We start from the raw sequence: 14,281 nt of genomic DNA, 5'->3' as shown, positions 1-14,281 counted from the left end.
AAAAGCTGTTTGCTTTGGATCCCAGTGTTGCATTTTACACATCACTGATGCTCCTAGCAGGCTGCTCAATAAAGAATGCCAAATAAATATGAAATTATTTTGCAAGATGCCATATTGTGCAATATTTACAAGCAGGCTTAATTTGCTGCACAGACATTTATCGCACAAACTGTTCTGCCCTTGCACTGCTGGGCCTTAGCAGTTAAGCACACCCTTGATTTGAAGCACAAGTCCTCCACCTGGAGCAGTTGAGGGAGTTCTGTGCATCACAACATTGTGGGCTCAAGAGTTTGTAGGCTTGGCTTTGCAGTGCAGTGGCAAGTGGATGTGGTCCAGCATACAGGCAGGCAGACCAGGGAGGGGCATTGGAATTGCCATCAAACCAGAAAATGTTCCAGCTCTTGATCTGGACTTTGCACTGGTCTTTTAGCAATTTTCAAGTGTCCAGAAATGCTGATCTAAGAGATGGAGTATTGTATTTGCAGGGAAGCCCTGATGAAGGCAGGAATGATGCATCTGACTCCATGTTCTCAGAAAGCTAATTTATTACTTTATGATACTATATTATATTAAAGAATACTTTACTATACTAAAGAATACAGAAAAGATACTTACACAATGCTAAAAAGATAATAATGAAAACTTGTGACTCTCTCCAGAGGCCCAACACAGCTTGGCACTGACTGGCCAATGAGTGAAAACAACTCACACCAGAATGCAATGAAAGAATCACCTGTGGGTGAACAATCTCCAAACACATTCCACATGAGCACAACACAGGAGAAGCAAATGAGATAAGAATTGTTTTCCTTTTCTCTGAGGCCTCTCAGCTTCCCAGGAGAAAAATCCTGGGCAAAAGAATTTTTTCAGAGAATGTGAATGCCACAATGGAGGAGAGTCCCAGACATATTTGATGATGTGGGGTGTATAATGTAAACAGTTGGCCCCAATATTGAAAATGTTGATTTCTAGCAGATAACATAGTCATCTTGGATTTGTTGCTGAGGCTTTTAAAGGTGCTTTCAGGAACTTCATCTACACTGAAATTCAGCATGAGTTGGCCATGTAACTTGCTGAAGCAACTTTACAGAACTTGCTGAAGAACTTTCCAGAAATGTCTGGAATCTTCTCTAGATCATCTTAAACTTGTGATTTTTCTTGACTCTTTTTCCTGGTGTATGAGGATCTGAGCTCATCTCCTTTGTGAATGGGTGCAAATTTCTAAAATGGTTTTACAATCTGGCCATGTTTTGATCATTCCCAGGTTTGGAACCAGGCCAAAGAATAGCAGAAATTAAGTTCCAATCTCTAGGCTCTGTTCTTCAGCCATTTGCAAAATACTTTCTATGACCATTTTTAGATTGCATGTTCATACTTTCCTGTTTGTACAGGTTGTTTTAAATTTTTGTAAAAACAGAGACTGCTACAGGAAAATACAGATTTTTCAAGAGGCCAAAGAGTCTGGTGGCTCTCTGGACTCTTAAAGGCTGATTTTTGGATGCTTTAGGATTTTCCATGAGGCTCAGCCCTAAAAGCACTGAACTCTTGTTTACTTAACAGAACTGAACTTCTGAGCAGGGGCATGGAGGAAACTGGTGTGACAGTTTGTCAGACAAATAACACTGATGAAATACAACATCTAATTACTTCAGGATCAAAGAGAAGGTAGAGATAGGTGATGAGGGAGCTCATTTCCACATGGAGTGCTAGTAATTAGCAGGTTGGGTAAGAAAAATATGTGCAAAGAATACTGAATACATATTGAAACTTGCATTATCCTGCTTGTCAGAGCAAGGCTTGGCCAGTTTGATGGGGGGCAATGCAGATCTCCAGGTCTAATAACAGCAGCATCATCCTGTCATACTCAGGGTTTGCAGAGGAATTTGCTACTCTGGTGTGGGTGTCAAATCAACCAACTTGATGTTTGTGCTGGAGGTGTGAAAGCCATCAGTCTCTGAGCCTAAACATCCAAAATCAGTGTTGTTCTGTCTAATAATTCCAAAGGTGGATAGGAAATACAAATAGTAAAACCACTATTCTTCAGCAGTAACATAAGGTAATGGTATGATTATGCCTAATTTGCAAGTAGGGAGACTGAGGAGTAGATAGGCCTGCACAGAGTAATGCAAAAGAACCTGGGCAGAGCTGGGGACAGAGCCCAAACCTCCAGCAAGTGTAGTCTAAGATACATTATTTGTTATATGTCATTTCTTTAGAAAAATGAATAAGCCAAATGCTAATGTGCTGTTAAGAGAATACTTCCTCAGGCAAATGCAGTTGGAATTCAGCCCCTGGGGAAAAGATCAAATTAAAAATGAATCAGATTCTGAGATCCTTCACCAATCCTGCAGGTAGCCATCTCTCCCATCTTCACATACAGAGTATGAACAGTGTCATGATTTCAGACTGTTCTTTTAACCTCTCCTGGTCATTGCCTCCTCTGGTGTTCCAATGGACAATGAACTGTTGGAAATGACTGAAAAGTCATGGATCATTGGCAAACTGCATCTAAAACCATCAGCAAACAGTGGACACAGCCCTGAGCCCTTTGTAGAGATGATTTTCAGCTCCCTAATTCTGTTAGGATTAGCAGCAGAGCTTGTACAGCTGTTAAGCCCAAGTGATTAGGTGCACTGATTTGTCCCTGCTTTTCTGATCAGATAAATTAGGCTGCTTCAAGGAGAGAGTTTACCAACAGCACTGAGACAGCTGCAAGCTGCCCACCAAGAAATGCTCACAGCTCCACACAGCCCTCTCCCAGGGATGTGCTCAGCTGTCCCCCCTCTTTCTCTTCCTTGTGTCCTCTTTAACCTCCAAGTGACATTCCAGCTGCAGTGACTCGCCAGTCTGAGCTCTGCATAACAGAGCTGTTCATTGGAGGAAAGTTTAATTTACTGCAAGTATGCAGAGTTAGGTGGTAGTCTGTGAGGACAATAATTTAAAAAAATAAATAAAATTCCTTCCCTCAGATTTATTGGCTTTTTGTTTCCAGAGAAGATGTTCCCTTTTTATTTTAATATCTATCTGCTTGAGGGCCTCTACTGATTCTTTTTTCTGTTTTGGAGATTATTCTGAAACAATTCATAAAAGTAAAGGAGGCTCCTAGGTACAATTTTAATGGTCTAATTTGTTTTCAAACTCAGGGAAAAAGAAACCCCAGCTCTATTACTAATGACATAACAGCAAGGTAGTAATAAAAAGAGTGATTTTTGTTATAAAGGAGAAAATAATTCTCTCTAGGCTTCTCTCACTAGATTATGTATTGCGCGTATTTTAACGATATCTCATGGCAAGGATGTTATTAATTTTCTTTATAATTAAAATATGGCTGATGACAAAGTGATAAGCAGTGGGGTCCCTTTCTGCCTGCCCACATTTCTCAGTGGAGCGGTCGTGTTCCCTGTCAGGACAGTGGTTGCTCTTTGGGTGGGAACATGCTTTGGGAAACAGCAGCAGAATTTTAAAGTAAAGAAGTAAGCAGCAGCTAGATTCAATTTATGGTTCTCCTTGAGCAAAAATGAGTATATGATTCTTTGCTATCTGCTTGAAAAAGGAATCTCCTGTGTCTCCTGCGGGCTGAAGTCCCTAATTCTATCCCAACTTTGATGTAGGCAGTATTTGCATTTTAGATGTGCAGTAACTAGAATTGTTTTAAAGGCAGAAATGAGCAGCAGCTGAGGAGAAGCTGTTAGCTGGGACACTTCACATTTCACATATGTCAAGAATAGATTAAGCTGTTGGTTGACCTTGGAAGCAAAGCTACTTTGACTTGTTACCCTCCTTCCAAGCTGCAAGGAGGGGTTTGCTTATTCACACTCTGGTTCTTATCCTTGTGGGATTACGGGGTCAGGGACTGGAGGGAGTTACTCTGGTTTGGATGGGTCTGGAAGCACTAAGGCATGGATTTCTCTTCCAAGCTGGAGGTGGTGAGCTCTGATATCATGAGACAACTGCTTTTGGGCACAAAACAGCCCCTGTCCTTTTTCACTGCCTGTCCTAAGCTCTTTCACGTGGTTGCTGTTGGCCAGCAGCATCATGGCATCCCATCAGTGACTGCATAGGAAAAGGGGAAAAAAAAGAAAAGAAAAAAAATAATCATCTTATGCTGTGTATTAGCCTGCTGAGCAAATAACCTTGGGCTAGTAAGTGCTGCTTAAATGCCAGCCTGTTGGATCTTTATTATGGTAGGAAATTGTCACATCAAAGCTGAGTGGGGACTGTACTATTATTTACCATCTATTTTTGCCCAGTCACTTATAGTCCATTCTGCTCTCAGTTTACAGTTTTGCCACTCCAAATCCCTTTAAATCCCTGAAGGAATGCCTCTTCCAGGAAGGCCAGTGAAGCTGACCTGCTTCAGGAAAAACACACTTGTTAATTAAAAGAACACTGTTCCTCTATCTTTTAGTGCCAAACCATGGATCACTTGCTTTATGTTTCTCATTTGTTAGAAGTAAAGGGTAAAACTTCTAAGTTTTTGTTAGGGTAAAACTGTAAAACACATTTGGTTCAAAAGAGTACTTCACTGGAGCTGTTCTGTGGGCCAGATTGTCCTTTGGGCAAAGTTTCACCATCTTTAATTTGAAAGTAATGTGCTCTTTGTTGTAGGTACTCTAAGGCCTTCTCTTCTACTGAAAATTTTCACAGCTGACTAGATTCTGCTTGAAAGCATTAGGGATTCTATGTAAAAAGAAAAAGAAGCCCATATTTGCACCTGTGGAAAGGTGTGTGTTAGCAAGCAAGATCACCTGTCTCTTGTTATTTACTGTTTATTATTTTCTCACTTAAAATGCAAAGCTGCCCAGTGACAGACATGAAATGCTCCACTGTGGCTGGAGGGTGCTGTGCCACCTGTTCTGCCCCTTCTACCTCTGGAATTGGAGTGTTTACAAATAACCTGTGTGGAAATGAACACCCAGGACAGTTTGCTGAAATACTTGCTACTATCCAGGGCACTGCCAGAAATGAGAAGCTAGTCAGGAATAAGGAACTTTAATTAGAACAAAGGGCTAAGTGTATCCATAGCTTTGCAGACTGTATGAAGAGTTGGGCTCTGATTTATGCTCTGCTTAGCTTTGTTACACTCCTTAAAGACTGGCTTCTGGGGCTAGCAAAGGTGCTTTGCTTATTGAGTAGCAGTGCTGGCAAGAAAAATATCCAATAATTCCGGTTGTTTCCCATTGCCTCTCTGCTGGAGGTTACTGCCTTGCATCTCTGGAGTAAAAAAGATTTTGCACGAATGTCTGCTCCTCTGGAAATCTCTGACCATGAGCATGGAAGAGGCTGTTTTTTCCAAGAGCTAGAGTGAAAAATAGAGACCTCAGCATCTTGTTTGTTTGTGCTGCTGGGTGCAAAGGCCACAGCAAGCAGGGAGGGTAGGCTCAGTTGTAGTGAGAATTTCCATGTCTACATGGGAAGGAATCCTGACCCCACAGGGCAGAGTGCTGGGGTTTGTTGGTGTGCAATGCATGTCCCTAGTGCAGTGCCCTTCCCCTGGAAAGCAAGGCAATGTGTGTCAGCTCAGTGCTTTGTCCCCACTGAAAAGCAGAAGCACCTAAACCTGACATGCAGACAGAGTAACAGCCTGTGGTTCAAGCAGGACTTAGGGAATCATGGGTTGATGGGAAAGCTGCAAATTTCTCTGGTTCTCTAGGGAGTTTGACCTCCAGTTTTTGCTGGGTTTTGAGTGATATTGAGGAGGGTATTTCTGGTTTAGGGAGGATGCACACTGCAAATCACACTTTGCTGCAGCCTGGGTGCCACTGGATCAGCACAATTATAATAAAATCATAGAATGACTTGAGTTGGAAGGGACCTTAAAGATCATCTTGTTCCACCTCCCTGCCATGGGCAGGGCCACCTTCCACTATCCCAGGTTGCTCCAAGTCCTGTCCAGCCTGGCCTTGGGCACTTCCAGGGATGGGGCAGCCACAGCTGCTCTGGGCACCCTGTGCCAGGGCATCACCACCCTCAGAGTAAAGAATTTCTTCCTAACATCTAACCTAAATCTCTCCTCCTCCAGTTTAGAACCATTTATCCTTGTCCTATCACTATCTGTACATGTAAGAAGTTCCTCTCCTCTTTTTTAATAAATTCTCTTTAGGTTCTAGAAGGTCTTCCTGGAGCTTCTCTTCTCCTGCAATAAGGTCTGCAATAAGATCTTCCTGGAGCTTCTCTTCTTCAGCCTGAACAACCCCATGTCTCTCAGCCTGTCTTCACAGGAGAGGTGCTTCAGCTCTCTGATCATCTTTTTGGCCCTATGATCTGTCTTTGTTCACAGCAACCTGCAAGGGGACATAATCTAAATATTGGAATTTTGTTGTGGCAGCTCTTCCTATTAAGATAACTTGCACATGACTGTGCTCCTTTCTGCCTTCCAACAGGGATGCAGTGGCTGCATTATTTCTGTAGGTGGGCAGATTCCCAACAACCTGGCAGTGCCACTGCACCAGAGTGGAGTGAAGATTCTTGGCACAGATCCTTTAAAGATTGACCAGGCAGAAGATCGTTCCGTGTTCTCAGCTGTCCTGGATGAGCTGCACGTGGCCCAGGCTCCCTGGAAGGCAGTCAGCACACTAGTAAGTTGGGATGTGCACCTGGGAAATGCTGAAGCAGCTGGGGGTTGGGATGTGCATCTGCTCATCTTGATACATTTCACGATTTTGAAGGCGTTGGACAGTTTTTTACTGCCCTTGTTGAAGAACTTTTTGATCCCTGGAAAGTGATGCTGCAGCAGCACTGGCAGAGGATGGAAACTGGAAGGGAAATGTCTTTAAAGCACCTCAACAACCTGTGGTAAATACCCAGCAGAAGTTAGCACCACTGACAGGCTGGTCTAGGTATCCTGCTGGGCTTGAGGAGCAGGATAGAGATTGCAAAGGAATAGAGATGTGTTGGCATTGCTCTTTTTGCCCAGTGAAGCTCTGTGGACAAGGGAGGTCTGAAGGTGCCAGCTCTGAAACCAGGGAGTTTCATTCAGTGTAATGTGTGTTAGATTCAGCACAGGCTGCAGCCTCCAGCTTCTTTCCCCTCATCTTTACTTTGCTAGTAAAGTGTAAATGCAGTTAGAATTGGAATTTCGGAATGACTTTAAAATATTTTCTTGTTCACAGCATGTTTTTCATCCCTTTCTTTAGAGAGATGCAGTTGAATTTGCAAGGTCTGTGAGTTATCCCTGCTTGCTGAGGCCCTCCTATGTTCTGAGGTAAGGCTCAGCTGTCAGAGCTCAGCAATGTGGGGTAAAAACTCCAAAAACCTCTCTGAGGCAAGGCAGAACAACTTCAGGGAATGTGTGGGAAACTCTGTGCTAGGTGTAAGTGGCATCAAGTTGCCCATGAGACACCTGCTCCAACCAATTAATAAAGCCAATGGAGCCCTGAAGTCCATCAGGCACAGATCAGAGGTAGAACATAATAATAAAAATCTCTGTTCAGCTGTATTACCTTTTGCATATCTCAAGGCCAAAACCACAAACCATCTGGGATATTCTTTCAGGTCCTGAGATTGTTACCTTTACAATTAAGTCAGAAGATTGTTTGCCACCAGGAAAAAGAGAAGGGAACCTGCTGAGGCTGTTTATTGAGATGGGCATCTGTTTTCAGAAAATGACAGTGCATCTTTTGAGCTCAGCTTCTTATTTGCCAAGCTTCTCTGCTTACAGGCATGTTTTATGTCCCTCCACTGTGGCAGCTGCTTCTCATTAAACAGACATTGTAGAGAGTCCCTCATTTCCAGCAGCCAGACAGACTTTTTGAGGAGGTTACACCAGCACATGCACACAGCAAACTCACAAGTTCTGAATGATTGCTGTTCTCTGTGAGAAGTTTCTCCATAGCTGGGTGACTCAGCACAGAGAGCAGTTTGCTGGGCACAGTTTACAAGTGAAAATAAATTGGAGACAGGATCCTTTTCATGTGAAAGACACACATATCAAAATGAAGCACTTAATATCAGTTTTCTGGGCTGGGGGACAAGCACATTTTTTATTTTAAAAGAAGAAAAGGAGAAGGGTTTCTTCGGCCCTGAAGGAAATATCCTTTTGAAGCAACTCCTGAGTGTGACTTTTCTATCTGGTATCTAAGACTTGCAGTAGGGTTTCAAGAGAGTTAGAAAACAGCTCTCCTGTTCAGGAGTAAAGTTGAGTATAGTCAAGTATAAGGTAACAACTGCTCCTGATGTCATTCTGCAGATATTAAGGAACACTTCTTTTAGCCTGTTGTTTCCATCTGTATTAAAGCCATTATAGGCCCCTTCTGTGTTAAGTATTTGCTAATGTGTGTTAGTGCAGGGTAGGGGGACTCCAGGGAGAAAGATGAAACTGGAGGATGTAAAACTTGAGGAACAAGAGTGTGAAAAGTCCTATCACAGCCTGGCCTCTGTCTGCAGAACAGCAGCAGTCCACAGCTAGATTTCTTCATTTTCTGAGCAGATATGACCTTTAATATTGGCCAGTTCCCTTGGAAAACTGAATGCCTTTCCCCACCAGTTAGGTACTGTGTACACCAGCTCACGTCCTCAGTGGTACTATTGACACAAGTTCATGGATTTATTGAACTCTATTGATTTACATCAGCCCAAGAGATAAATATAATCACCTAGGTACCTGTGTCTATTTATCTTAGGATAAAGTGACTGATTTGTGGCATAGATCCTTCTTCCACTTTTCCCCCACAGCCTCTGTGGACTTGCCCAACAAAGCAAAGGGGAGGCTCAGCATCAATGGTAGAAATGGGAAAAAACTTTTTTTTAAATAAGATTCTTGTCTTTAAAAAGGACTTGAATCATACTCTGGACCCATGTTCTCCTAGATCCCCTTCTCTGATAATTCTGGCAGTTACAATGAAAGCAGCTTTTAGGTATCTGCTGTACTGTGCTCACTCCCTTAAAGAATGAGACATTAGAGGAGGAGCACAGTGAAATGGCCAGCAAGGAACAGCCTTGGATCTGGATTTACACTGTCACAACCACTGCCAGTGACCCATGCAAGCTTCACTTCATGTGTCCCTGAGGAGCAATTGGGCTGAAATCAGCCAAGTGTGTTTGGCCTGAGCTCCTGGGGAAAGTCTGGGCCTTACTGGGGCTGGGTGGCTCAGGAGCCATCTCCCCAGCTTAGGGGCACCTTCAAGGGCTTGGCTCAGGAAGGGCATTTGGCAGCAGTGCTAAGGCTATGAAAACACAGTTCTTGCTTTATTTCTCCACTGTGCTTCTGGAGATCTCCTGTCTCCTCTGGGAAGGATAGAGGAGGGTAATTGGGTACCAACTTTGCCTCTCTGAGTCAAGAGCAGGGCAAGTGGCTGGAGTCAGGAGCTTCCTTGGCCAGTCTGCCATGCAGAGGTGGTTGGTAACCTTGTGAGCCCTGTGCCCTGGTGCCCCACACTGATCTCTCCCTAGAATTGACAAGGGAGGCTGACCTGGCTTCTCTTCTGTTGAGTTTGTGAGGTCCCCAGGACAAGGTGACAGATGAGGAATCTGATTCCTTGCTCTAAGAAGGCTGATTTATTATTTTATGTACTTATATTATATTGAAGAATGCTATACTAAAACTATACTAAAGAAAGAGAAAGGATACATCAGAAGGCTTAACAAGAATGAATAATAAAAACTTGTGACTGACTCCTCAGAGTCCAACACAGCTGATGGTGATTGGTGATTAAGTAAAAACAATTCAGATGAAACCAATCAAACATGCACCTGTTAGTAAACAATGTCCAGACCACATTCCAAAGCAGCAAACACAGGAGCAGCAATCAGATCATTATTTACATTTTTCTCTGAGACTTCTCAAAGTCCCAGGAGAAGAAATCCTGGCAAAGGGATTTTTCAGAAAATGTGACAGTGACTTCTTCTTTCCTAATCTCACAGTGGGTCTGCAATGAATGTTGTATTCACTGAAGACGAAATGAAGAAGTTCTTAGCAGAAGCTACCAGAGTCTCCCAGGTACCTCTTTGTGCTGCCAGTTCCTTTTGTGTTCCCCTTATTTGTTTCATCTCTACTGTGGTTTATCTCTTTGTTTCCTTTATTGTGTTTATCACTCTTTCCCTTGCCTGGGGAGGAGACAGTTGGACTCCTCAGTTTGTTCCCTGACAGATAATATCAAAGATCCTTACTGACCCCACCAGGATGCCTGCATGGAGTAGGAAGAGCTGTTTTACCTGCATGTACATTTCTGACCAGTTAATTAAGTAAATGGATGTAGTCCTGTGAGCTGGGACCCTTCCAGGCTTGCCACTGGCAGGTTATGCCAACCAGCATAGAAATGGCAGCATCTTTTGCTTACTTTTTCCATTGTTTTGCCTGGCTTCTTTGAACAACTAAATACTCCATCTTGGCATTTCTTCTGAAGGTTTTTTCTTCTTCTTTTTTTTTTTTTAATGGTCACTGTTCAGAGCAGGGCTGTGACACCATAAACACTGCTAAAAAAAAGTAGTTAAAATAAATGAATCAAAGATGAACTCTCTGAAAACACAACTGGCTGGGGAAGTCAGACATATTGCTGCTTTCTCAGGATTCTTAGGTGGTTAAAGCTTGAACAAGAATTAAACCATGAGGTCTTTAAGTGTATGAGGCAAATGGTGCAAGTTTAACTTTTCAGCAAGGAATGGTGGCATGAAAGGGAGATACCTTTCACAGTAATAATATCCTGAAGGATAGGTTGGTGTGGAGGCAAGGAGACCACTTATTACCATCTTGGACCAAGTTTTAGAGGGGTAATGCAGCTGTTACTTCTATCAGAAGGAATTCTTTCACTATTCTCAGAAGACTATGGGGTCATCCTGTGGTGATGTGCAGGTTCTTAGCAGAACCTGCTGAGAACCTCCCCAAATGGGATTTTTGGGTCTCTCAAAATGCCAAACCTCCCTTTGTACTTCATCTGAAGCACTCTGCTTTGTGTTTACACTCATAGAAGCAGAGCAGGCAGCAGCCTTAAGCCCCACATCACTTTTTGGGTGCTGGGTGGCTTTGTGGTGGCCCTAGAGGAGGCTGTAGCCCACAAAAGACCCCATGTCAGCTTCATTTGTCACAGCTTGGCAGTGCTGTTCTTTGGTTCTGAGATGTCTCATCCCTGGTGCAGGAGGCATTTCTGGAGTTGCATTTGTTGAGCCTAGCCAATACATGACACATTCCTAGGGGAAAGAGAGGGTGTTCCCATGGGATCCTTATGCTATCCAGTTCTGCTGCACACACAGGGCACTGCTGCTGACTGCAAAAATGACCAGTTGCACACCAGGAGGTTTTGGGTTCTCTGGTTCTCATCCTGAAGAGACTTTAGATTTACATGCTGGATTTTAGTCAGACTGCCAAGGGAAGAATGTCTTCCTTCATCCAGTGTTGTGTGTTGACAAAAACTATGTTATAGTTGAAGCCAAGCTAGCAAAAAGCAAACCAGAACAAAATTAGAGTGTTTTGCTTCTACATGAGGGAGGATTTTTCAGTCTGGCCAAGGCTTTGTGGCCTGTGAGTGGTTCCACAGAAGCTCCCAGTGTTAATAGAGCTCCTTTGTGGGACATAGGCTCAGTTTTTCTGGTTCCAAAGCCTTACCTAGTTCTGCTTCATCCAGCAGAACTCCACCAGTTCTTGTTCTGTTGTTTTAATGACTTTGCTGTTTCAGTGCTGTGTCATTTTGACATTTATGTTGTCAATAATGTTCAAAACTTCTAATGCAGGTTCAGACAGATTGAAGTAAACAAGGTTGTGTGCACATATAAAATCTTCAGGTGAAAAACTGCGGCAAGACAGAAAGGAACAGGACACAAGCCACTAAATTTATGAAACAGTGTAGGCTTCAGCATTGTCCTTGCTTGTGAATTTACCCTTGCACTGATAAATGGAAGGAATTGTGTCTTGTAACTTCTGGAGTTGCTTGGATTTTTTCAAGAGGAGCCTTTAAAACATGCACAAACTGTCATTTATTTCATTTTATTCTCTAATAAATAATAGGCAGTTAATAGTGGATGGGACAGGTAAAATGTTGAGACACAAAGCTGGCCAGGAAGAATGTAGATTAGAGTTTTTTTGGAGCAAGTGTCTGGCAGGAGAAAGTATTAGAGGAGAGTGGAGGTGTGTGCTAGCCATCCCAGAGACAGGCAGGAAGAAGAGGAAGGAAAACAACTACCAGGGAAGGTAGTGAGGGTCAAGGCCAGGTTGATCCTGGCCAGCTATAATTAGTGACAGCCTCTCCCTGGGAGACTTAGGAACCAGGCAGAGAAATTAGAGAGGAATGGATCAGTTGCATAAAATATATGACTCAAAAATAGCAACCAACCACTCTAGAAAGTCATTGAGAATGGCAAGGACCAGTTACTCTGTGAAGCACCATGTGCAGTGAGGTGGTTGGGAGGCTCAGAGCAAGGAAGAATTGAAAACCTTGGAGTTAAGGGCTGTCTTTAGGAGATGGGATTAGAGGTCATCCATGAGTTTCTTGCTGTCTTCTTTGTGCCATAATCTCTGTGGTTTTGCCCCAAATTTCCCTGTCCTGGTGTTGTTATGGAGAACTCAAACTTTTTTGCATCAGTGGTTTTGGGGAAATTGTGCCAAGTTTCCCGCACTATATCTTTACAAAGTTCACTTATCTGTGTAAATGAGGATATTAATAGATTGTTCTTCTCGTCTTTTGCTTCCAAAGGGTCCTAGGTGGTCTACAAATACTCTCTTACAAAACCTTTTATAATTTTTTCTTGTCTTGATGTCAGGATTACCCTGTGGTACTCACTAAATTTATTGAAGATGCCCGTGAGGTGGAAATGGACGCTGTAGCCAAGGCAGGAAGAGTAAGTACTTTGCTTTCTTTAATATTAAACTTGTTTTTTCAGGATCTGAGATCTGCAGAAATGTGTAATTTGAATGATTTACTACAGAGCCATGGATTCATGCTGAGGAGAGTAAAGAAACAAGAAGAATTCATCTTAGGCTGAAAAGTGTTGTGCTTGAAAAGCTCCACCTCTCTGATTGTATACATCTAACCAGTTATTTTTTTAAGCATTGCTTATCCATGCAAATGAATCCTTTTGAATATAATTTTTACCAGATTTGCAAATCACTACCTTCAGAAATTACTTTCTTCAGAACTTTATCATGGGTTATGGAATTACCACAGTTATTCAATTTTTTTCTTTTTTTTTTTTGCAATTTTGTCTTGCCTTTCATTACTCAGCAAAGGCAAAAAACCCACAAAGTTCACAATTAGCAGAATTATTTTTTTTTCAATTTTAATTTTTAACCAGACACAGTCACTTTTTTGGTATTGAGGTTTTATGCCTTGATGCAGTTAAGTCAATTTAAATCCTTAGGCCTGGATTTCCTCTGTTTGCTTAGAACACCACAAAAGAGGGGGAATAAAATGATATACCAGTGACGTTATTTCATGCTTGTTGTTTGTGTTCTGGCAAGCAGAACTTTAAAAAGCTGGTTTAAAGCCTCCTTAGCTTTTACCTTCTGAGCCCACATGTGTTAGAGAGAGGAAGGAAGCCCCAGGATCTCCAGGCTGTGGTAGGTTTTATCATATTCATGATTTGCTTAACCATGATAGCAAAGACTCTGATGTGGTCTCCTCGTTCATATGCCCAGTGTCTACTTCAGGCATATTCTCCCCAAAATTTTAGGAAGTTCACTTTTTGTTCCTCCTCCATCTGTATCCTTTTTCAGCTACAGTTCTGCTCAGGAGGCTGGGCTGTGCTGGGGAGGAAGGAACAGTTTCTGAGAGGGTGAAGTGACCAATTATTGTATTTGCAGGGTGCTCCGATGAAGGCAGGAATGATGAATCTGACTCCATATTCTCAGAAGGCTATTTTATTATTTTATGATACTATATTATATTTAAGAATACTATACTATACTAAAGAATACAGAAAGCATACTTACAGAATGCTAAAAGGATAATAATGAGAACTCCTGACTCTTTCCAGAGTCCCAACACAGCTTGGCCCTGGTTGGCCAAAGAACACATTCCACACGAGCACAACACAGGAGAAGCAAATGAGATAAGAATTGTTTTCCTTTTTTCTCTGAGGCTTCTCAGCTTTCCAGGAGAAAAATCCTGGGTGAAGGGATTTTTCCAGAGAATGTGAATGTGACAACCAATGAGTGCTCTCTCCTTGCTGTGTGCAGGTCATTGCCCACGCTGTTTCAGAGCATGTGGAGGATGCAGGGGTTCACTCAGGAGATGCCACCCTTATGTTCCCCACACAGAGCATCAGCCAGGAAGCCTTGGAGAAGGTGTGTGTTTTTCTAGGTCTGAAAAGAGAAAAGGAAATGAGGATTTCCTTTCCCTGCACCAACAGTGGA

General features: G+C 42.6%; 1 protein-coding gene across 1 annotated transcript in view; it reads left to right on the top strand.

Annotated features, from left to right (window-relative positions):
• Nucleotides 1-14,281, top strand: part of CPS1 (carbamoyl-phosphate synthase 1) — a 92,039-nt gene that overhangs the window by 61,356 nt on the left and 16,402 nt on the right. Inside the window, exons 26-30 of the mRNA XM_071434339.1 lie at nucleotides 6,384-6,578; nucleotides 7,137-7,204; nucleotides 9,862-9,937; nucleotides 12,691-12,768; nucleotides 14,105-14,212. Coding sequence (XP_071290440.1) covers nucleotides 6,384-6,578; nucleotides 7,137-7,204; nucleotides 9,862-9,937; nucleotides 12,691-12,768; nucleotides 14,105-14,212 — 525 coding nt within the window. The remainder of the gene's footprint in view (nucleotides 1-6,383; nucleotides 6,579-7,136; nucleotides 7,205-9,861; nucleotides 9,938-12,690; nucleotides 12,769-14,104; nucleotides 14,213-14,281) is intronic.

Source organism: Agelaius tricolor, unplaced genomic scaffold, assembly GCF_023055355.1.
Source record: "Agelaius tricolor isolate 1412-34295 unplaced genomic scaffold, bAgeTri1.0.p SCAF_10, whole genome shotgun sequence".
NCBI lineage: Eukaryota > Metazoa > Chordata > Aves > Passeriformes > Icteridae > Agelaius > Agelaius tricolor.
The sequence above is the reverse complement of the archived record's forward strand: the minus strand, read 5'-3'. Positions and strand labels throughout refer to the sequence as shown.